General features: G+C 44.8%; 1 protein-coding gene across 1 annotated transcript; it reads right to left on the reverse strand.

The window, feature by feature from the left end:
- Positions 1-1,046: 1,046 nt before the first annotated feature.
- On the reverse strand, positions 1,047-24,152 carry ERLEC1 (endoplasmic reticulum lectin 1). Its single transcript, XM_083432685.1, has 14 exons — positions 23,983-24,152; positions 20,567-20,671; positions 16,939-17,019; positions 15,317-15,394; positions 15,081-15,144; positions 14,307-14,347; positions 13,626-13,849; positions 12,395-12,545; positions 11,580-11,741; positions 10,718-10,777; positions 7,035-7,159; positions 5,427-5,504; positions 3,742-3,817; positions 1,047-1,339 (listed from the first exon to the last, which is right to left on the reverse strand). The coding sequence occupies exons 1-14, from the start codon at positions 24,148-24,150 to the stop codon at positions 1,268-1,270; spliced, it is 1,485 nt and encodes a 494-aa protein (XP_083288811.1). The 5' UTR covers positions 24,151-24,152; the 3' UTR covers positions 1,047-1,267.
- Between the last annotated feature and the right edge of the window lie 197 nt (positions 24,153-24,349).

Genomic DNA, 24,349 nt, shown 5'->3' on the forward strand with positions numbered 1-24,349 from the left:
CTATTTAAAACCAAAACAAAAAAATTCGCAGGGACTCAGAGCTCCACACACAGGCCCACCTCCCAGTCATTCAATGGTTGGAGAACACACAGGCTCACCCGCTTGGTGGTTTGACAAGACTGAAGGGAAGCAAGCAGACTTACAGGTACTTCCCTGATAGCTCAAGATGGGGAGGAAGGCGACCTTAAGAGGACAGGTGTTACCAGGTACATGTCATCTGAGGCAAGCATCCTCTGGCAAAGCGCGCTGCTCAATGGCTAAACGGAACAGGTTTAACACTCTCTCTGCCTTTGGGCCCAAGATATAAGCTCCAGGGTAGCTTGCTTTCATTTCAAAGCTCACACACGTACTTCCAACCACAGAGCGGTGGCGATGGCAGGGTGACCAGCCTGTGGCTCATTTGCTCCAGTTGGGAAGGAACCCGGCTCTGCTTGGTCTCCTACCCTCCCTCCTGAACTGGGTGCTTTCCCATTTTGAGTTGAAAGACATCAGTGCACCTTAACGGCTGAGTCCAGGAGACCCAGCCCTGAAGGAGCCCTTTTTCTGAAGCTGGGCGTTTCCTGAAACAAGCAGAGAGGCTGCAACAGGTGTTCTGATGTGTGTGAGGTTGAGTCCGTGTTTTAACAGGACAAAAAAAACAACCACCCCCACTGCCTTCCTAGGCCAACAGCTCCCCCACCTTGTCAGATGGCAGGCGGAGAGGTGCAGAGCTTGCGTTCCTCCGCCAAGTGAAGGAATGTCATAATAGGCTACATGATTTGATAGAGGCCGCTGGGAAACTCTTCTGCAGCAGCCAGGATTTGCATTTGGTAATCGTTTGAGCAGAAACCGCGGCTTGGCTTACTCATGTTAGAAACAGCAGTTTACTTGCGTTTCCCAGAAGATTAAGGGTAGAAGATGTTCCCAGCTTCATTCTCATCCCCCTTCCAGGGAATTGGGGAACCACTCTTTCCTTGAGAGTGACAATTTCTCCACTTGAACAGACACTGCAACGCCTTAGGGGGGAAAAGCAGACTCTGCTCCACATTACAGGGCAACTGAAAAAGTTCTTCAAGATAAGGTATTCTTTTTTTTAATTTTTAAAAGTTTATCAATAGCCTCTTATATACATATAATATTCACAAAGTGGTTCATGATAGTAGCTCTTTGCTGGTGAGGTCTTTCCGGTCCTTCTCCTTGCCGTTGGTTCAGAGTGGAGTGTCCCAGTGGTGTGCTCCTTCGTCGGCTTTCAAGGCCCCGAACTTTTAAGGAATCCCACGTGCTATTATTAGCTAGGCACTGAAAGCATTCCGTTTTCATCTGCTGTATCCAAAATTTTACAGATAACTGGCGATTCCACCTGAAGGGAGAAATACACACACAAAACAATGAGGATAAGCATCAGATGGGAGGAAGAAAACAACATCAAACCTACCTTCTATGACAGAACGGATTACAAAGCGCTTGAGTCATGGCATATGTTGGAAAACTGACCCAATATTGACAGAAGGCGAAGAAGAAATAATGGCAGGTACTCAGTTTATCAAAAAATGAGGAGGGTTACATTTTGGAATGATGATGTGCAGGATAATGGCCAGCCATTTGCTTTACTAACAGCCAGCATACAGAACTTCAACTGCAGGGAATAATGATTGCAAGCAGACAATTTATGGGCGCTATTTTAATGTAAGATGTGTCTTCGCTTTTAGAATTTGGAATGAACAAATGCCTAAAAAAGAAAGAGGAAGTTCTACAGTCTCTTGCAGCTTATGGTTCTGAGCACTTTTAAGTTCCTTGGAGCAGAGACACGTATGTTATTTTATTTCAATTTTATGGCAGACCATAACATTATATTCCATAGAAACATCTGTAGAAGCCAGAATGACGCTATGCAGATACCAGCTATAAAGATGAAAGACTGTTATCACCTGGGGACAGGGCAACCCTAAACTTTCCCCCGTATAAGAACAAACAGCTGCCATCCTTTCCTGTAGGAAAAAGGCAAGTCCAGCACCAGAAAATGAAATGAAATCTGTCCACAGCTCTGGCAGGATGTGGGTTTCACACTAATTTAGCAGGACCTCAAAAGGCACGGCATTCTCCTTGAGCTCCACTCAGGGTCCTTGCAATGTTTGGAATTAGGTTTGCTAATGTGCTTTATACACACTCTCTTCTGTGGCAGGCCTTTGGGCAGCAACGAGGCAAGCAGCCTTACCCAAAGCCCTTTGCACGCTCGTCATTATTACTGAGCATTTATCTCACAATGCCAACCCAGCACAAAATTATTTCCCTTTCCTATACCAGAGTTGGGAGGGGTTCGGATTTTTAGATCTTCAAAGGAATCCAGACTTCCAAGCCTTTCATAAGAAAACAAAACGTTAAAAGGTATGGCCCAACCAAAACTTGCATTTTCTTGTGCATCTCTCTCCACTGGCAGATCCAGAGGTGGCTTCCATAATAAATAAATAATAATAATAATAGTAATAATAATAATAATAATAATAATTTTTATTTATATCCCGCCCTCCCCAGCCGAAGCCGGGCTCAGGGCGGCTAACAACACTAAAATAGTGCAACATTATAAAACATTATAAAAAATTAATTAAGATCAAATTCAAAATTGATGGCAACCATAAACTAAAGTTTTGTAAAGATTGCCAAAGGAGGGAGTCAGGCTGCACCCTGACCAAAGGCCTGGTGGAACAGCTCTGTCTTGCAGGCCCTGCGGAAAGATGTCAAGATGTCATGAGCAGAAAGTGGAGGGGAGAGGCAATTTTGGCCCATTCCCTCTTCTCTCAGGAGCCCCTTGTGTCTCCCCATTGCCACTGTTTCAAAGAGTCCACTAACGTTTTGGAGAAGATTTTTCTTTTCTCAGTGGCAGGGGGTGGGGAGAGCGGAACAAAAATCATTGAGTCCCGTCAGGGGGAAAGGCAGGGTATAAATAAATATAATGAAGAACCTTATTTCATCTGAAACACCCCACTAGATCTGCACACACCTCTCTCCCATTTAAAGAAGTAAGGCCTTCCAAGTCTTTAACTTTTGGTTGGGTTGTGCCCAATGTTCTTAGCATTTGAAAAAACCAAAACCATTTTCTCTCAACTTTTGCCCAACCGAAAAGACAGAGAGGACATTTGCATCTCAAAACCTAAGCCTGCCTTTCAACTCTCCCAGCGTGAGGTCTAATCAGAACGTTCCTGACAAAAACATTACTCCTGCCAACAGATTTCTCATTATTTCTATCATCAGAATAACCTCGACTCTTGAACCCTTTCTCAAGCACGAAGGCTACTGGGCTTAGCATCGCATGAGGTGAAGAGAATCTGAATCGAAAACAGCAGCATCTTAGCGAGCCTCTCTGCTGATTTTGAAATGCAAAGTGCCTTTAAAGACCACTCCGGCGCCCTTGAAGAAGGGCACAGAAAATGGCTTTAATGAGCTCTCTTAGATCAATCTGGAGCCATTATCTTCCAATTAGGCCTATAAATAAAAGCTCTTGGAAAACAGCGAGTCCAGAACTGAGGGTCTGTCTCATAGGTAGGATCAGTACACTGCCCCAATATGCACTTTAGAAAGGCTCGCCACTGGGTCCTGAAGGAAGATTTTGTAGAAAATAAAATGCTCGTCTCACAGATGGAGGGGAAACTGAAATCTCTGTTTCAAAGCTTCCATGTTTTCTGTAAGTGAAATGCACTTTTCTGCAGAGAAAAAAGTGTCTTCCTAGAGGTCAGCGGGGCTAGCAGCAAGGTCAGAAATACATACCCCGAGGACGTACTGACAGGAGTGAGGCTCCAGCATGTAGACAGTGACTGCGTGAGGAGAATCAGATTCTTTGCACCTTAAGACAGAAATAGATGTTAGTGGGAGACTGGCACCTAGAGAACAATGGCTGCTTAACAGACTAATGCCCAGTGCCAAGGATGTGCCAAGTCTGTGAAGAAACCCTAAAGGCGGTGCAAGGCTTGGGTGAAATACCGGCACGATGTCACACTTCTGTGTGACATTTCCTGGTGTTGGTATATGAATGTATCGGTTTAAGCCAGGGGCCGGTAATTTTTTTTAGCCATGGGCTGGTCCACTGTCCCTCAGACCTTGTGGCGGGCTGGAGAGGCAGCATGGGCGGGGGGGGGGGGGGGTAGAAGAGACGATGGGGGCTAGTAGTCCTCCTCCCCACCCCCAGCGCTTACCTCCCAGGGGCTGCCGCTGCCACCACCACTGCTGCTTCTTGTGGGTAGACCAGTATAAAGTAAGCAGCACATAAGTGGCACACAAAACACTAAAAAACCATTCTACGTTCTAAATCTTATATTAATAATCCAAAAATTGAGAGAGCCATGTACAAGATCTACTACAGAAGCCACAAACAGAAACTCATTAAAATTGTGTCCAAAAGGAAGATTCAGTCTTTAAAGGTTCCTTTAGCCAGGCTCTTGTAGATATCAACAAAGGTAAGTTGGATCAAACAGAGTGTCGGCGATGTTACGCTCAAGGGTTAGATATCAAGGAGGATAAGTTTGATCAAACGAGTGTCAGTAATTTTACGCACAGGAGTTAGACAGGGTGTGCTGCTTATGTGCTGCTTACTTTATACTGGTCTACTACGAGAATTGGCAGCCTAGGTTCATTTCTTCAGAGCTTCTCGTAGGTAGGCAGAGAGATCTTGTCCACTCTGCTCTCTGACCCACAGGGCGGCGGCGGACGGAAGATGAGCAGTGTGAAAGGGCTGGCTCTGGAGAGGGGCTGCTTAAAATGGCGCTCAGCCAGCCCCCTTCCTCCTCTAGGCAGGGTAGGTAGAAGCCAGGAGGAGGGAGGGAGGAGCAGCCACTGCGGTGTGTGTGTGGAATGGAATGGTGCAGGGGAAAAAATGGCACAGCTCGAATGAACAGAATTCTCATGCCGATCCACAGACAGTCAGTACGCGGGCCGGATCCTGAAAGCAATTGGGCCTGATCCGGCCCGTGGACCTTAGTTTGCCGACCCCTGGTTTAAGCAGAGATAGGCAGATACGTAAAAGTTGATGGGTTGGGGATGCTGTGAAGCCAGCAGAGCAGGCATAGAGAAACACACACAGAAGCTTGTTTCTCCAGGAAAACACAAGGCAGGGATGGACACTTAGCAGACACTAGACTGCTCAGTTAGGGTTCACTATCTAGTGAAGATGGCTGAGATTTTTATCACTCTGAGCAGCAGACATGGCATTCTCTAGCAAAAGTGCTTCTGAGCGCGGAGTTATCTGAAGCGGGGAAATAATTAAAATCCCTTGCAGAGCAGAGGCAAACCTTTGGGCATACTTAAAGAAGATCTCAGGATTGTGCCCAGTTAGTAAAGATACAGTCATGCAGTTCCTTAAAAGTACAGCTGGATACATTTTTAGAGCTTTCCATTAGGTCAAAGCATATAAATCAAGTCAGCCTGGAACAGGATAATTTTTAAGGGGGCCAACTCACTTCAATTTCACTGTCACCTGTCGAGGTTTGTCAGTCAAGTCACAAAGATCTCCGTTTCCGTAGTAGTGAGACACCATTCTGCCGGAAAGTCCCAAAATTAGAGCTTGGTCAGTTAAAACGTTAAGAGCTCAAGTCAACTCACTACTTGGTACCTATGCAAGTATTACAACGCGCCCAAGCAAAAATAACAAAAAGGGCTGAATTTTGTGTGCTCCCTTCTGGAATTTGACGCTTGCACAATGTCCAACACTTGAAGGCATTTTTCTTCTGAGCTTGGAAATACCAAAGGAACTCAAAAATCAGTAAATCCCCCCCCCCCCCCGTTTTACCCTTACAACAAACTGTTAAGGCGGATCTGGATGGGAAATAATGACCAGCCAAATGATCACAAAGGGATCAGAATCTCGGTCTCCCAAGCGCAGGAGTGTGGAACATTTCTGGTTCCACGGGCCAGGTCCTTCAAACCAAATAGCAGGCAGCAAGACATTACTAAAGGGCAGTTCCCCCCGCCTTGCTTTCAAAGGGGGAAAAAAAGCCTTCCTGTTAGCTTTGCTGTCTGCTACATTCCTACAGAGAGCCCTCTCACACACCTGGACCAAGCAGGATTGCCATGGTGTTGCATCAGGTGATTCAGGAAGGGGATTCCTAGCGCTGGGTTTGGATGTGTGCAAGAACTCCCCACAGAGAGCTTGTGATGGCATCCAGACCAAGCAGGATCACCTTCCTGTTGCTGTGGCGTCTTTTTGTGTGTGTGTGGGGGGGGGGCAGATGCTGTTTGAAACATCTTGTACTTCTCCTTTAACTGTGTAGGCAGTGGTAGCAGGGGGATGGAGAAGACTCTCCGCTCTACCCTGCTGCTGCCACTGGCTTGCTGGCTTAAAGGAGAAGCACCAGCTGCTTCAAAAAGAGCTTTTGCAAAGGGCTTTAATCCTCACTCATCAGAGGATGAGCAGAGATTAAATTCTGCCTTGGCTGTACAGTCTTGTTCCCTACTGGGAACAGGGTGAACAGCCAGTGCAGGATTAAATCACATCCTCCCAAGCATAATAAAATAAAATAATAATAATAATAAATAAGTAAATAAATTATTTGTACCCCGCCCATCTGGCTGGGTTTCCCCAGCCACTCTGGGCGGCTCCCAAAAGAATATTAATAATAATTTAAAAAGCGGTAAAATATCAAACATTAAAAGCTTCCCTAAAGAGGGCTGCCTTCAGATGTCTTCTAAAAGTCAGTCAGTTTTTTATTTCCTTGACATCTGATGGGAGGGTGTTCCACAGGGCGGGCACCACTACCAAGAAGGCCCTTTGCCAGCTGAGAAACAGGTGGAGTGCTCTGTAAAAAAATGGCATCGCGGCAGGGCTTCTTATAAAGTAGATGGGTCCTCTCCTCACACCTTTTTAGGCCTGCTGGCCCAGTGAAGGGGAGTCTGGACTTTTAAAAAGCATGGGATGGATTCAAGATTTTAATTTCAAGACTAAGGCTGGACACAGTAAGCATTGGTGACTTGGAAAGCAATTCTGCTATGTAACTGATTTTAAGGACAAACTGCAATGATGAGGCAAGCCCCATCTTAGAGGTTTTATCTGAAAACCAACTCAGGCATACTTCACTGTTTGCAGACCATCGTCTTTGAGGTGATATGCTCTGGCCACATTTTTTTGCGCCCACTGAAGGTGTTCTTCCTTGTTCCACGTGCCCACAACTATGGTCGTCTTGGCATTATCTTTATCCTGAAAGAGGACAACAATTCTCCTTGTTACTGAGACGAAAATGATACAAAGAGCCCCTTTCTTCTTGCACGATCCGCTATTTTAAATGTTTTATTCTTTGTCATGATTTCCGAGACTCAAATGGGTAAGATTTGTTTGATATGTGCTGAATCTGTATAATGGCAAGTGGCTATATTATAAGAAGTGAACTTGGTTCACTCAAACTCATAAATCCTTCAAGAAGCAATATTCATGCTCTCAGGAAAGAAACTCCACTGAAATAGCCTGATACTGCAAAACTACTTAAAAAAATATAAAATGTGATTTTGCAATGTTTAACAAGACAGTGAATAAAAACATAACTATTAGAGATGAAATTCACCTAATGGAGGCTTGTCCATAGGCACAATTGCTGATGGCTTTCTATAGAGAAGGGAACTTAAATTCACAGTCAGATAAAAGGTAAAGGGACCCCTGACCATTAGGTCCAGTCGTGGCCGACTCTGGGGTTTCGGCGCTCATCTCACTTTATTGGCCGAGGGAGCCGGCGTACAGCTTCCGGGTCATGTGGCCAGCATGACCAAGCCGCTTCTGGCGAACCAGAGCAGTGCACGGAAATGCCGTTTACCTTCCCGCCGGAGCGGTACCTATTTATCTACTTGCACTTTGACGCGCTTTCGAACTGCTAGGTTGGCAGGAGCAGGGACCGAGCAACGGGAGCTCACCCCGTCACGGGGATTCAAACCGCCGACCTTCTGCTCGGCAAGCCCTAGGCTCTGCGATTTAACCCACAGCGCCACCTGCGTCCCTTTCACAGTCAGATAGCCACAAATAAATAAGAGAACGTGCAGCAGAATCTTCTCCTGCCAAGTCCCATTAAAATGAATGGGAGCTGTGTGAGGGCACTTCTGCATTTCTCCAGTTAAGCTGCCCTACACATTTCATGTCAGCAGCTTTCCAAGGCTCCAGATGGAAGTCTTTTCACACTAGAGTTGGAGGAGTTGGGGAACTTCTGCTTGCACAGCATGTGATCAACTACTGAGCTACAGCCCTTCTCCAGAGCTGCTTGCAAATAATAAATAAATAAATAAATAAATAAATAATAATAATTGTCCAATTGCATCCAAATGCAGATGAAAACTTGCTCCTTGATCCCAGGAGCTATCATCAAAAGTAGTAATAATAATAATAATAATAATAATAATAATAATAATAATAATTTATTTGTACCCTGCCCATCTGGCTGGGTTTCCCCAGCCACTCTGGGCGGCTTCCAACAATGATTAAAAATACATTAAAATGTCACACATTTAAAACTTCCCTGAACACAACTTCCTTCTGCATAGCATGAGACCATTACAGGGTCAGAGCTAGAACAGGGTGTTTTGCAACCTGAGTGCCATTATAGGAAGACTTCCTATGTGTGCATCACATGCAAAAAGCAGACTAGCTTCAGTTCTGACCATTTGGGGTTTTAGGGCTGTCGTGAAATGCCTGACAATCACAAGCATATCGTGAAACGTTTTCTGCCCCAATATCACTGAACTTGGGGATGGCACTGTGAAGCAAAGAGGGTGATCTGGAGCTGCATCTCAGTGGTAAAGCTTTCCCCAGATTCGGTCTCCGTCATCTCCCAATAGGGGAGGGAAAGGCTCTTGTCTGCAGCCTTCGAGAACCACTCCCAGTCAGTGCACAACACTGAGCTAGATGAGCCAGAGGTTCAGTGGCACAGGGCAGCTTCCCTTGTTCATGTGTTTGTTTAGCACAGGAATGGGGAAACTTTCATTACAGTCATACCTTGGGTTACAGACGCTTCAGGTTGTGCGTTTTCGGGTTGTGCACTACGCTGAAGCCCGAAGTACCGGAACAGGTTACTTCCGGGTTTCGGTGCTCGAATATGCGCAGAAGCACTAAATTGCGCTTTTCACATGTGCAGAGGCGCCGAATCGTGACCCGCACGTGTGCACACGTGGCGCTGCAGGTTGTAAACGTGCCTCCCACACGGATCACGTTCGCAACCCGAGCATCCACTGTATTTCTTGGACTAAGGAAGAAACATGCAGGAAAGTGATGGATTGAAGAGGAAGAGGAAGATGGGTGAGAGGCAGGACAGAGAGGATCTCCTAGGGAGGGAGACTGGGGGAAGAGGCGGAAGCTCCCAGGTGACAGCTAGGAGGGTTCACGCTTCTGCATGTGGAATAAAGGTTAAGATTAAATTTTCAGAGTGGGCTCTGCAATTTCCTCCTGTTCTTCTCTTCATTTCCTTCCTTTCTTTATTCTTCTTTTTTTTCTTTTCTAGATTAGTGTGATTTTTATTTTATGTTGAAAACTATTAAGAAAAAATGATTTTAAAAAGGAATGGGGAAACTTTCCAGCCCAGTGGGCCATATCTTTATGTCTCCCCCACTTCAAATGTTGGCAGGTGGGTGGGACCACAACCTGTCAATCACCTGAAGTCACAACGCTGTCATGTGACAGAGATCTTTCAAAGTCCCTTGCACAATGCTTTCTAAGCGCTGACCACCAGCTGGTTGGAAGCACTGTGCAAAGCACCTTGCAACTAGGGCTGGGCGATATATCGTCCAAAACTGGTTCAAAGTCCGTATCGTGATATCGGTTTCATAATTTTGACCTGGCAATATATTGCAAATCATGATGTGTGTGTGTGTGTGTGTGAACACAAAAATCACAATGTGGGGAAAACCGTGAATCCAGCCAATGTCTCTACATAGCTCCATACGTATTTCAGACATTGCAAAATCTCAGTATACAGTGGTACCCCCGGTTGCGGACGGGATCAGTTTCGGAGCTCCAGTCAGATCCTGAGGTTTCCGCAACCGGAGGGACCACTTCTGCACACAGTAGAGCACTTCTGGGTTTGTCGCTTATGCATCCTGAAGTTTACATAGGCAGAGGGATACGTGAGCGGAGGTAGGACTGTATTGCGATGCTTAGTCAGTGATATATCGCGATGTAGAAAACCAGATATTGCCCAGCCCTAGTTGCAATGCATTCAGATCAAAATGATCAGACAACAGCCAAGGTTGCTAGGCTTATCAAAGGTGCAATGAGATTAAGGGCCACTATCTGAACAATAATCTTGGTCATTTGATTGTCCTTTTTACCCACTGTTGTTTTTTTAATTGTATATATTGCTTGTTTTATGTTGCTATGGTCGTTGGCTAATGCGAATACAGTTTATCTATCTACTTGCAATGCATGCCCTCAGTGCTTCCCAAATGCCAAACACATCCAGCTGGTAGTTGGGCACTTGGGAAAAGACTGCGCGGTGAGGCTTGGCAGGCAGCGCTTTTTAGCCTAGCCCTGCTTTTCCTTGCCCTCACGTGCAAGGCAGGTGGGCATGGGTCTGCCCAAAATGTCCTGGTGGGCTGCAAGTTCCCCAAACCCCTTTGCACAGCGCCCTAATAAAACACAGCAGCAGAAGCAAAGGCGCCAATGAATTTTACTAACTCTGCAGCCCTGCTTTCAAGAACTTTTCTGTGCGGCAGCAAATTTGATGTTAAAAAGCTGTATGTGGCCACCTAGTGGCAGAATCTTCCAATGGCTGTTTCTACGCACCTTGTGATACTGATGCACATACTTGCCATAGCAGAATTCATACCTCCACCAGCCAACACCCTAGGAAGAAGAGAAGGCAATAAAACTCAAGCAATCCAAGTTGCTTCCAGCAAACATGACACCCATCCAGGTTTTTTAAAAAAGCGAACACAAGTCAATGTATGTTTCTAAGCCTCAGATCTCCGTACAAAGGCTAGATATAACATGAGAGCGCGGTTAGGAGTTTTGAGACTGGGGTGGGGAGCAGGTACACTTCCAAGGTCCAAGCTGAGACCCACACTCTTTACTGCTCTGCTTTGCTTAACATTTGTAGGAAGACAAAATACAAAAGTTAACAGGACTGGGGTTCTGGGTGGAATCAAGAGAAATAATGGGAGGGAGAAGGCAAAACACACGTGTGAAGTAGAGCCCAGTAATAATAATAATAATAATAATAATAATAATAATAATAATAATAATTTATTATTTGTACCCCGCCCATCTGGCTGGGTTTCCCCAGCCACTCTGGGCGGCTTCCAACAAAGATGAAAAATACACTAAAATGTCACATATTAAAAACTTCCCTGAACAGGGCTGCCTTCAGATGTCTTCTGAATGTCAGGTAGCTGTTTATCGCTTTGACATCTGATGGGAGGGCGTTCCACAGGGCAGACGCCACTACCGAGAAGGCCCTCTGCCTGGTTCCCTGTAACTTGGCCTCTCGCAGTGAGGGAACCGCCAGAAGGCCCTCTGAGCTGGACCTCAGTGTCCGGGCAGAACGATGGAGGTGGAGACGCTCCTTCAGATATATTGGACGGAGGCCGTTTAGGGCTTTAAAGGTCAGCACCAACACTTTGAATTGTGCATAGAATTGATTCCTCACCCCATGAAAGCAGTAAGACCCGCTAAGGAACTCTTTTATGAGCTGATCATCGGTCAGTTTGGAAATGTGTGTCGTTCCAACCGTTAACAGATGTGGCGTTCCGACGGCAACTGGCTTGTGGAAGGAGGAAAACTTCTCTTCCTTTGCTGAATTCACTTCTTCCTGAAATTAAAATATGTGCAGATTTAGATGGTACTGGGCATTTGATTTTAGAGAGGATAACCCTCTTAGTCTGCTACAGAACGCAAAGAAAGAGTCACATTCTATGTCAAGGATTAATGGATGTATTGTGACGTGCACTAATGTGCACACACGGTCAAATGCAGGCTGAATACTGCATGCTCACTGACCCTCAGTTGGCAGATTCACACGCTTCACACATATCACACAGGTAAGGGGGGAGGGAAGGTAACACAGTGTGGCCAAAAAGCCACAACCATGTGAGACGTGCGGCTTGTGAGACTTCTAAACCAATCTCAAATGTATGTGAGAATAGCACAGCAGCCTTAAATTGTTGCGGTAGCTGGTGATCACACAATTCTTCTAGCTTTAATAGACTGATTGAATAGCTGCAGCATGAAAGACACTACTGGTTGCTGAATGAGGTTAAGATAGTCAGAGCAGAACTGGGCAACCTGTTTGGCGGGGGGTGGGGAGAGAAAGCAGGCCACCACTTTCGGGCCACTGAAATCCCAGCATGAATTTTGTGTAGCAGAATTCCCCAGCAGCAGTCAAGCCTTGCCATCCAGAAAGGGTCGATTAATAGTGGGATTTTCCACCCTTGTGTCATCAGCAATACGCCTCTGGGCTCCTACCTCCTTGCCTCTTCTATAAGGCGGCTTCATCATTTCTTGTTGCTGCTGGTGCTCCTGCTCCAGCTGCTCCAGTTTTTGCAAGTTGTGGGGCTTAAGTGGGGCTCCTGGCAGCGACTGGCAAAATATGTCATTCACGGGGGACGCTCTGAACCTGTGCAAACAACAGCGAACTTTTATCATGGGGCGGTTCACGCACAGCCCCCGCACGAAAGGTTTTGTGGCCCCAATATAGCATATACTAAGAAAATCAAAACTGTTTTAAAAAAGAAATTTAACTGATCCACCATTGTGATGCCATTACGCTAAAAGGCTCTGTGCCTGCAAGTTTTTCCAAAAAATAAATAAATCTAAAAGATCATTTTTACTTCCTGGTTCACACTAATATTAGAAAGCTCATATCTACACCAGGTTTCTGGGGACAGAATTACACATTACACCAAACATAGGGTTGCCACTGTAAACAGAACCCCATGTCAAGTTTTTTCCCTCTCTCTCATTATAGGTAGGAGCTCTTGGGTCATAATGTCAACACCCTGTGTATTTTTCTGTACTTGCACCCAGGATGTGGAACTGAGGCAAAGAAGCACAGCAGGTGAATATATTGCAATGCTGATAGGTTATCCAACATTTTTACAGGGGAAGAGATAATCTAATACAGAAATGCCGCTTCTGGTAGCCAGCCTGTCTCAGGTAACATAACTCACTTAATGTCACACTAGAACATGGTTTAGTTCAATAATACAAGATAGGATGAGCTAAGAGAGCCATGGACCCGTACGCTAACCTCTGCCTTAGCCGTATTTACTTTTGATTTCTCTTTGATTTTGTGTAAATCAGGAATTGCGCCTTATAACAGACAGTGGTCATTTTCGGAACAAGCCAACTTCCAACAGAGGCTTCTGAAGCTGGCTGATTGCACTAATGAGAGTTGGCTATAAATCACAATCCCTGGCTTGCACACAAAACACAAGCAGAGATTCAGCGTAAATGAATAAAATTGCAGCTGCAGGACTCGCTTCGGCTGCACAGGAGAGGAGAGTGCATGAGTCCAAGGTTTGTTCCAGCCTCTGCATGATTTAGCATGATGTACAAATTTGTGTGATGTTCAGCCTGGAACCTCCCTTACGTTAACAGATGAAAGTTCTGTGAGGAGAGTGAATGAAAGGGAACTCTTCAGAAAATATTGTTCCAGGTGGCTACTAGAAGGCCTGACCTGGCCTGAATTCCTTACCTGTATTTAGGATGACTGCATAAGAGAGGGGTCAAAATGACCACTTCATATTCGCATGTAGTAACTTCAGCCACTGAAAGGATTTCATGCTTGGCTTCAGGATGGCAGACATACATGACGGAACTTGATCTGGGCAGGTTTTGCCTCAGGGTACAAGGCGTGCCATTTCCCATCCCAATGGGATAATATGGGGTCATCTGCCCTTCTATATTTTTCATAGGAATCTATATTAGCAAAATAAAATAAGGAAAATGGAAGTATTACTTTGGGTGGCTACTAAGTTTGCTTAAATGCGAATTCTTCTTTAGCATGTCTACTTTGCATTCAGTGGATTTTCTGCTCTGCAGCCGTGGTAGAAACTATCTCGCAGGGGGGGAAAAACAAAAGACAACCTAATCTGGCAATGCAGTGTATAGCATCAGGGCTAATAAAAACAGTCGCTTTCCCTTAATAGAAACAGACTTGAATCATACAATATTATCTGCAAGAAAAGGAAGAACACATCAACTTCAAAAAGAGACAGGGAGCTTCAACAATCTAGACCAGCCTTTTCTGGGGCTGATGAGGAGCTTCAGACCCAAACATCTCAATGGCATTAGCTTGCTGAAGGCTGATCTAGATACAGATATGAATTAAACTGATCACGGAGCAGGAGAGCAAAGGCAACCTTTTCCTACTTGCCTCTTTTGCGCTGTCTTTCTCATTTTCCTTCTCTTCTTGCTCTGGAATACATTTCAAGCAGGACAAGAATCACATTTTAGTCACAGTTTGCTATATAGAAACCAATACAGAGCCAGGAAGCAAATCTGCTGAAACAAAGATTCTGTATCTCAACAGACCTTTCACTCTCTGGATATAAATCTGACTTAAGAATCCAGTATTGACTGACAGATCCGACACTGCCATTCAAATATAAGCTACATGCCAGCCTGTGAATACTGAACAGCATGAATGAGGAAGGGGGACATTTTCAGGCAAGATTTAAAGGAGGACTTGGTTTCTCCATGTTGGGGTTATTTTCAGTCTCAGATGGTAGGAAAATAGCCCCGTGTTTGAAGTGCCATGACCTGTGCAGATATAACAGAAGAGTTTCTTGCTCAATCCCTATAAACCCAGCGGCAAGCGGAACTGCACCCAACTGCACTTAAGCTGCCTTTGAACTTGACTTACATGAATGGCTTGGACAAGATGTTTGACCATGCTCTATAATAGGGGGAGGGGGATAGAAAGCACACAGAGGTCAAATCTGTGTAGTCTTAAATCCCAAAAAGTGAGAGCTGAGCATTGTATGTGCTATGTGTGCTTAGGCTCTTCTCAAACTTCACACTGAATGTTTGGATGGTGCTGATTGTTGGTGAGCAATGGGGTAAATTACACAGTGCTTTCCCTAGCGAGTTGAGTGAATGGATGGCATCTTCTTCCTGACCACTGAAATTTAAAGGCAAAATAACAAACCTGGATCAAGTATCGGGCTCTTGTGTAGCACGTTCCCAAGAAAGTATTCCTGAATATTTATTTTCTACACAAAAAGAGAGAGAAAAGACATACATCTTCACTTTTTTGTTTTACAACAACCGTTTCTCTTCCAATGCTTCAATCGTTGTCACAATAACAAAACAATAAAAACGTTTTAAAAAACAATAAAAAAGCTTTATTTTACCCTTGAGGACCAAAGTTTTAATGAGACATACCTGCCCAGTTTCCTTCTCTTCATGATACTGACGAATGTGTTTGCCGTGACAAACTTCATAAGTCCAATAGGATTCAATCTAAAGAGATATATATTTGGCATTAACTGGCACACACAGTACAGGCAAATCTATTTTTTAAAAAACAAAGCAGCAGCCCAAGTGAAATGACAATCATGAGAGGTGATTATTTATTATAGCTTCACAGCAAAAGCATTTCGTTTTTTTGCATGTTTGGGGTATATATATATATATATATATATATATATATATATATGGTGATGTCAACATTGTTTTAATGTAACGAAGGAAGTCTTTATGTAAGGGAAATGTCAACCAACCGGTTTTGTCAAAGTCGACAACCACGGAATGAGCTTCAGTGCAATGCCTTTAACATTCCCACTGCAATCTGTGGATCATGCAGAGAACTGAAACCAACTCCAGCCCTTCCTATATAAACTTTGGTCTCCATTAAGTTGCATTATGAGCAGTGGCCTCGCTACTTCAGACCATGCCGGAAGTCCTTTAGATAATCCTTGGTTACTAAACGGTACTCAAGGCTGTTCTTGCGATAAGGGAACACGTCAACAAAATGGATGGGTAAGAATATTTAGATTTGCAGCCTGCCCTCCCTTCAAGGACTCAGGACATGTTGAAATGTGTTGCGTTTCCATTGCAAGCAAATGAAAAGAGAAAGGAAAAAGTAGCTGCAAGATGTAATCGGAGACTCTGTTTGAGACGGAAATTTCTCAGGTATCTATGGAATTCACTCCAGGTTAGCCCTTGGTTCTTGAGCTCGGGTTGGTGTGATGCAGCGCCCCACGGCTGCTTAACATCGCCATAATCTATCAGTGCCCCGAATTAAATGAGCTGGTCTAATGAACTCTTTCAGTTCCAAAGGACATAGGCAGACACGCTACACAACACATTTCCCACCCTGTATTCATTCAGTTAACAGGCATCAGTTGGAATTATTCAAAAACAATAATTTCCATTTTAAAGTCACAATTGTGTCCATGGTTGGGCATCCATAACGCCCACTAACTTACAGGAAAATTTGGCGCCAGACAGAAACAGCAATGTGTCTGTGTGGTGCTGGTGGGTTTACTGGAAATAAAACATGCGCTTCTACTGAGCTTATCTACTCTATAGCATATATAGTTGTCAGGGAACTGCCATCAGTGCCGGAGGGAGAGAGCAAAATCCAGAGGGATTCCGGAGAGCGTCCCGGGATTGGGAGAGACAGCCCATCTTCTGGGGAAGAGAATCAGCATAGCACCAGTGGAGAAGGGGGGCAGATGGGGTCCCATGTCTCCTTGCCGGGGACCAGCGGGGAGAGTAGAGGTCCTCCGCCCTCCTTGCGCAGAAGGCTTTCGCGCAGAGAGAGTAGGAGGAGACTAGGCGTCAAAGAGCTTCTTTGCTGGAAGAAGTTTAAGAAATGCCCACTGACGGATTCTGCCAGCGATTGAGACAGCCACGGGTGAGTGGCCGTCCGGACAGAAAAGGTTCACTCAGGCAATCCAGCCAGGTGTTTGCACCGGCTTACGCACGAGCAACCCCTAGAACCATTACAATTGTGATGTCAGGATCTGGAGCCTTTTGCCTCAAATTCAAAGTGGACATACCCTGTAAGAGCAGCTGCTTTGTTTAAAGAGAGGCTCCAACAATTCTGCAGGGCTGGGCCCTTTGTAGTCCTTTTCTTCCTCCTAAAATGAGAACAGCTGGATGTCACTATTACATGGAGGGACACAGAGCTAGGTACATTCATTTATTTTTGCAAGTCCCTTAAAAAATTGACATATACGACCCAGAACACAAAGGCTTTAATCCCCAAATAGTTTTTATATTTATGGTTCCTGCAGTAATTACTTGTTGTCAACACCATATGCTTAAACGTCCCGTTGGTTTTCTTAAAAGCCCTGGAAAAGAAACCACACAGGCCAAGACCCACAGAAATATAGAAGTAGTTCTATGGATCCAAGAGGATTTATGCTTCTCATCACTACAGAAAACTGCTTTTGAAACCAAGGGGAATTTCTACTGCAAAAAATTCTACCAAGCTACCACAAGCCACTTGCATAATTCTAAGTAATGTACTTTTCTGTGTATAAGATGAGGTTTTTTTTAATTTAAAAATGATGTTTAAAAATGGGGGTTGTCTTATACACGGTTAGTGCATAGAGGGGACATGGGATTGGTTGCTGCCGCAAGCCAGAGATTGTCAGCAGCTATTGGGCGTGTTATTGGTGGCTGCTGCAATGGCTGGTGTTGATTGGCTGTTGCTGCGGCAATTGGGCGGGTGTTTGGCAGCTTCTGCTGGTGAGTGGACAGGCAGCTTTTGCAATGAGTGTGAGTGGCAGCAAAGGTCAGACATGTAAGAGATCTACGTCAACCCCCCCAAAAGCTCAGCAACTCTGGGCTACCCCCCCCAAAAGCTCAGCAATCTCCCCTCATTTTCTTAATTTGGAGTCCCCTCAAATAGGGGACGTTTTATACATGCTATACACGGAAAAATACAGTAGCTCCTTCGATTCTGCTGATTTATTGTTGATGTGAATGTGTCCTCTCTGCTCTCTCACACATATATAAGTGTGTGTGTGCGCGCGCGTGTACACAGAAAAAGATATTCAAATTCATTAACTTATTGTTTATGTGCCAGTATTTCTGGAACAACACTGTTTTATAGTGGCTTGCAGAGTAGTAACACATCTTTTTGTGCTTAAGGCCATAAGATATAATAATACCATTAAGTATATTCAAGACAAACATGTGTCTTTATATGAATTCCAATGCACATGTATGCATAATTAAATCTGTATCCTGCCTAAGTGAACATCTGCTCCAAGCAATTTACAAAACCACAACTCATTCCTCCCCACACCCACAGCTAGGCAAATGCAAGACAGCAACTAACATACAAACATCAATTTAATACTCTCAATAATTCAGGTTATCAAATTATGAGTAATAGCAGCTTGGGATTATTATTAATAAATAACAATTACTAAAATTATTATTATTATTATTATTATTATTATTATTATTATTATTAATCTATGCATATACACTCTGCCTTTCCCCCTTAAGTAGACTCAGAGTGTCTTACAGATAAAAACAAAAATTGCTAAAAACTTTTTAAAAAATCAATAAAAACCCATTAAACATTGATAGAAATAAAACTACATACATATATACAATCTATTTAAAATATACAAGTACAGTGGTACCTCGGGTTACAAAGGGTTCAGGTTACAAACACCTCGGGTTACAAACTCCGCTAACCTGGAAGTAGTACCTTGGGTTGAGAACTTTGCCCCAGGATGAGAATAGAAATTGCGTGGTGGCGGCACGGGAGACCCCATTAGCGAAAGCGCGCCTCCGGTTAAGAACGGTTTTGGGTTAAGAACGGACCTCCGGAACGAATTAAGTTTGTAACCTGAGGTACCGCTGTAATTAAAAGTAGTCCTCAACCTAAAGCTATTGTCGCAGACCCAGGTACCGTATTTTTCGCTCCATTGGACGCACCGGCCCATAGGAGGGGGAGAACAGGGGGAAATTTTTTTTTCTTGTTCTCCCCCTCTAAAACAAGGTGCGTTCAAGGTACATTCATCAGAGCTTGTGGGGCTGGCAGTGGGGGGAAGCGCTGCTAGCCTGAAGCCTTTGGAGCACAGCACCCCGCTGCCCTGCAGAGGCTTTGCACACAGCCATCCCCAAGCTAGAGCAGCGAGACGGAGCCCCGCTGCCCTGGAGAGGCTGTGCGCGCAGCCGTCCCCAAGCTAGAACAGCGAGACAGACCCCTCCGTCTCTCTGTTCTGGCTTGGGAACAGCCTTGCTAGCTTCTGCAGGACAGCGGGGTGAAGGCACCCCGCTGCCCTGGAGAGGCTTTGCGCGCAGCCATCCCCAAGCTAGAACAGCGAGACGGAGCGCTCTGCAGTGCTCCGTCTTCCTGTTCTGGCTTTGGGCTTAGCAGCGCAGCCTGCATTCGCTCTGTAGGACGCAGACACATTTCCCCTTAATTTTTGGAGGGGAAAATGTGCGTCCTATAGAACGAAAAATACGGTAATCTGTGGCGTAGGATTGCTTATGCCCACCTCTGGCCACTCATTGGCTGGGCCAGCCTGGCGTGATCCGCTTGAATAATCTCGTTTGGACTACTGCAACATGCTCTGCATGGAATTGCCCTCAAATATGGTCCAGAGGTTGCTGGTACTGCAGAATGCTGCTGCCAGGCTGCCACTTGGAGCAATGAGGATGGAGCATACTGCTCCAATCATGGGATTTCTAAGCCACTAAACCAATTCAAGGTATTTGCACTGGTGTACAATGTCCTAAATGACCTTGGAAACCAAGCACTTGAAGGAGCTCCTAAGGTACGTGATAAGTTCTGCAGGGGAGGACCTGCTTGTGCTGCTGCTGCTGAGAGAGACCTGTGGGGTGGTGAGGTGAGGCAGGGCCTCCCTTTAGGGAACTCCCTGCTGAAGGTTACAGTAGTGGCACTTAGGCACCACCTTAAAACAGTCTTATTTTGCCAGGCATTTAATGGTTAATTGCCGCACTGCTGCTGAGAGTCTGTTTGCTGCTACTGCTATAAAGTGGCTATTAACTGGCTGCAATTTTAATTGTATTATGAGTCTTTGCAATTTGTATGGTTTGAAGGTTAGCTTTTACTTATCCTGAGCTTCAAGGAAGAAGAAGAAGAACAATAAGGAAATCAATGAAAAATAATTCAGACTAACCCACTGGAAGCCTCCTTAAAAAGGAAAGCAGTTCTATCTGGACTGACTGTTCCAAAGGTATTGGTCTGGGCTCAAGCTTATACTCAAATTCAATGTATCTATGCATCAACACCAACTGAATTGCCCAATGTCTCCTTGCTCTGACCATGGCTCCAAAAGGATATGTTAGAGATCCTCTTGTTCAAGTTGTTCCAAGGGGCATTAAAAATGAAGCTTCCATTCAAAGTCACCCCAAAATTAATTTGCCTGTTTTGTCACAGCCAATTGCGTGTGCTCTCTCAAGACAAACACACTGAAGATTTTTTGGTTACCATGTTGTGTTTTTAACGTATTTAACACATCCTAAATATTTTATAGAAAGGTGATGGTATATTTTATACATAAATTTAGGCTATAATCCCACACATTTTTATCTGGGCGTATGAGGCTTTCTTCTGAGTAGATATGCATGGGAATATTCTGTTAGTTGCTGTAGAAACTCCTGCTTTAAGAGAGAGAGAGAAGACACAGAACTTACCTCATTTCCACTGGCTAACATCGGAAGAATACACTTATATTTTTCTTTTTCTGAAGTTGTCATAATGATATAATGATCTTCTTTATACAAAACCCCAGCAGTGGGCTTAAAAAGAAAGAATGTAAGCAAATATTAAAATGTAGTCTTAAATGGGCCTGCTGACTAGTTACTAAAATAGTATTTCAATGCAATCTGTGTTTATTGCTTGTGGCCACAGGCCACTGCAAACATATTAAAATGCCTATTAGTGCAGACATCAAACATAGATAAATAAATATACGCATCATTTAAAATTCAACCGTAGCGCTTTCTGAGTTACTCGTAGAATTAGCTTGCTCAAGTCACCTTTACAAAGCTATGGTTCGAGAGTCTTTGAATTTGTGGAGCGTCACTGCCACCAGCTTACCAAGCAGTCTTTTGAGCAATGTAATGTTGAGGGACTTCTAGAAAGTTGTCCCTCTTCATTACTAGAAGACACAAGCTGCAGCTTTTTCATATCAGAGAAGAGAGCTAACCTCCTAGAAGCTCCACCCACAATGTTCACAAGAGCAGAGTTATTTGTGTAGTAAACTTGCTTGAATAATAACTTAACCTGCTTCACTCAATTCAACAGTCTTCATATCTTGTAGGCTGTCATAACTGCACGGCATAAGAACATGGAAGGGACATGGAAGCTGCTTTATAACAAATCAGGCTGTTGGTCCAGTACGGCCTGCAATTATGGTTATGTAGAATGCTGTTTAACTCCATGCAATTTTAATCATTTCCCTTCTTACAAACATTAATGATTTAATTGCTGTACACCATCTTGTAAATTCCCCCTTCAGCACAGCAACAACACTGCTAATTTTCCAATACATTAAGTTCTTTCCCCTCTTTCAGCTGTTCATAGCTTCTACACAATCAATACAATACTGATGGTGTTATCTTCTCTCTCTGCCCTGCACTTAAGCGATGTCCATTCTTGCCATAGTCAAGGCCTCTTTTTAAAAATTCACCCCTCAAAATTCCCCCAATATTCCTTTGCAGAAAGAGCTGCCTGTAACTCAAAAATGGTCAAAATTTATACTGTCTGAGCATGTAGTTACCAGTACTTACTGGTAAGGGATGAGAAGACATTATTAGTCACTTTTTTCCAGAAAGGTGAACTCAAAGTGATTTACGAGAACAAAATATTGGGCAGTCTTCTTTTACTTCTTAACAGGAACCCCTGTGGTCTACTCACATATTTTAAGTGAACAAAACCAAGAGTAAATATAGAATCATAGAGTTGGAAGAGACCACAAGGGCCATCGAGTCCAACACCCTGCCAAGCAGGAAACACCATCAGAGCACTCCTGACATATGGTTGTCAAGCAGGAAACACCATCAGAGCACTCCTGACATATGGTTGTCAAGCCAATGCTTAAAGACCTCCAAAGAAGGAGACTCTACCTGTCATGACAATTATATCTGATCTGCATTAAGCAGTCTTAGGCGTGCATTCTTGCTTAATAGCAAAAGAAATGCCCTGAGAGGTACATGTAGTTGAGCAATCCTTGGAAGAAACACAGCTGCGTGTTCACTAGAGATTGGCCAGTGGCTCCACCAGTAGACCACAGTCTATCTCTTCCCAACCCAAATAACCACATGGAGCCATCCCATTCTGGGCTGCAATAGTCCGGTATAGCAGATGCTGAAGGACAAGCATTCTTGGTCTGCTCTCAATGAGAGTAGTCTCTCCATAAGAGCATCCTGCAGGATCACATCAAAGGTTCATGAGAATCAGCACCATGTTCCAAACCGTGGCCAATCACTTGTATCTAGGGAGCTCACAAACAGGACATGAAGATGACAGCACCCTTGATCCTCTCCTGTCCCTCACCATCTTCTGGAAGGCTCCATCTTGGTTATAACATGTAACAGCTGTTGACAAGACTTACCATCTGCCAGAAAAATCATCGGTGTCTGTACGGGTCCATCAAGGGAAACAACAGATTCAAAAAGCCACAGCAAACTTATTTATAAGGGCCAACTGAAACATCACTAATTAGGGAGCACGTTTTCGAATTCTCCTGGATTCCTTCTGTGCCTGGAGAACACTAAAGTCTGCTCATTAATTTGTGATGTCCCCTCAAAATCAAACCCGCCACAATTGCTTTCTTTAAAGACGGACGTGCAGAAGATAGAATACAGCCTAATGATTGATCTCTGGGTAACCTGCAGCAATCATTACTCGCAATGATAGTTACAAAAAGTACTCTCTTCCCATAAGTTATACTACTGCCAAGGAAGAAAGAAAGACAACCTTGAGGGTGACCAGAAATTGATTTTTGTGTGTGTGTGTGGAAGGGCTGTAAGCTCAAGGTTATTTCATTCTGAGGATGTGTCTTTTGCCCCACCATTGCTGGATCTCAGGGTCATGAGTAAAAAGAAAAGACAAGACCCTGCATTTCAATATGAACAGCTGTGTCCCTTGTGTGCTGCACTCTCCACCCGCCCTTCCTGCTCTTTATTTAAACTGTGTGCTTATCCCCAGGTATTTATCGTGCAGCTGCAGGCAAAGCGGATGAGAGAAGGACTACAAACTCCCCTTCGGTTTCGGCAAGACTTTTATGAGGCCCGGAGAAAGAGACAGTCTTCAAATATCTTAAGGGCCTTCACGTAGAAGAGGCAGCAAACTCGTTTTTGTTTTTTCTTTCCCTGCCTCCAAGAAAGGAGACTTTAAATGAGGAAGCTCTTTTCATTCCTCTGCCTCACAGTAGGGGTTCTGGATACTCTTGGAGACAAGCTGTTGAAATCAAGAGCTCACCTATTCCTAAAGAGTCATTTTACGTTATGGCACCATTTTTTACATTAGAGTGCAAACACTTATAAAGTTCTCTGAAGTTTTCTTTGGCCTATTTTTATATTAAAACAGAAACCAACCAAACCCTGCACCCTCACATCTGAGTAATGTTGAAATGTCATCTTTTAATATTTTAATGTTTCAATAACTTAATGTTGCATTTTAATCTTGTTTTTAAGTTGTATTCATTCAACTTGTTTTTATTATCGCTTGTTAGCCGCCCTGAGCCCGGCCTTGGCTGGGGAGGGCGGGGTATAAATAAAAATTATTATTATTATTAATATAGCAGCTGTTTCTCGGCTAAATACAAGCAAAGTGCCGTGGAAATTGCATTACCCCGGCCGGGTAGAAGCTCTTCGGCAGGGGAACGGCCAGCTTTGGGCGGTGGTGGGCTCTCCTTTCTTGGAGGTTTTAAAGCAGAGATCATGGGTGCTTCAGTTGAGATTCCTGCATTGCAGGGGGTTGGACTAGATGACCCCAAGGGGACCCAGCTCCCTCCGGCCTGGACCCCTGGATCCGGCCTCTTCCCCGCTCCCCCCTCCTCATCGCCGCCTGGCCCTCCCTCCCTCCCCTCAGGCCGGTCACCTACCAGGGTGAATTCGATGCCCGGCCAGTTCACTCGGAAAGGGACGTCGTCGCTGAACTGAGGGAGCGACCTTCCTCCTGCCCCGGCCACCGCCTTCGCCCCCAGCATGGTTACCAGCAGCAGCAGCGCCGCCGCCGGCCCCCGACACCGCCGCTGCCCTCGCCGCTCCATCGTGTGGTGGAGCCCGGCGCGGGCGACAGGCGCCCCCACAGGCACCAAACATCGGACGCCCAGGGAAGCCGGCCACGTCTACTTCCGGAAGGAAGGGTGGTTGGCTGGTTGAAAGTCTGCGTCACTTCCTGGCCCTTTGAAACCCAACGAACGGACCAACGGCCGTCTCGCGGGCCGCTCTGTCCGCGCCTCTCTATGG

This window comes from Podarcis tiliguerta (genome assembly GCF_965153285.1).
Source record: "Podarcis tiliguerta genome assembly, chromosome: 3".
In the NCBI taxonomy this organism is placed as follows: Eukaryota; Metazoa; Chordata; class Lepidosauria; order Squamata; family Lacertidae; genus Podarcis; species Podarcis tiliguerta.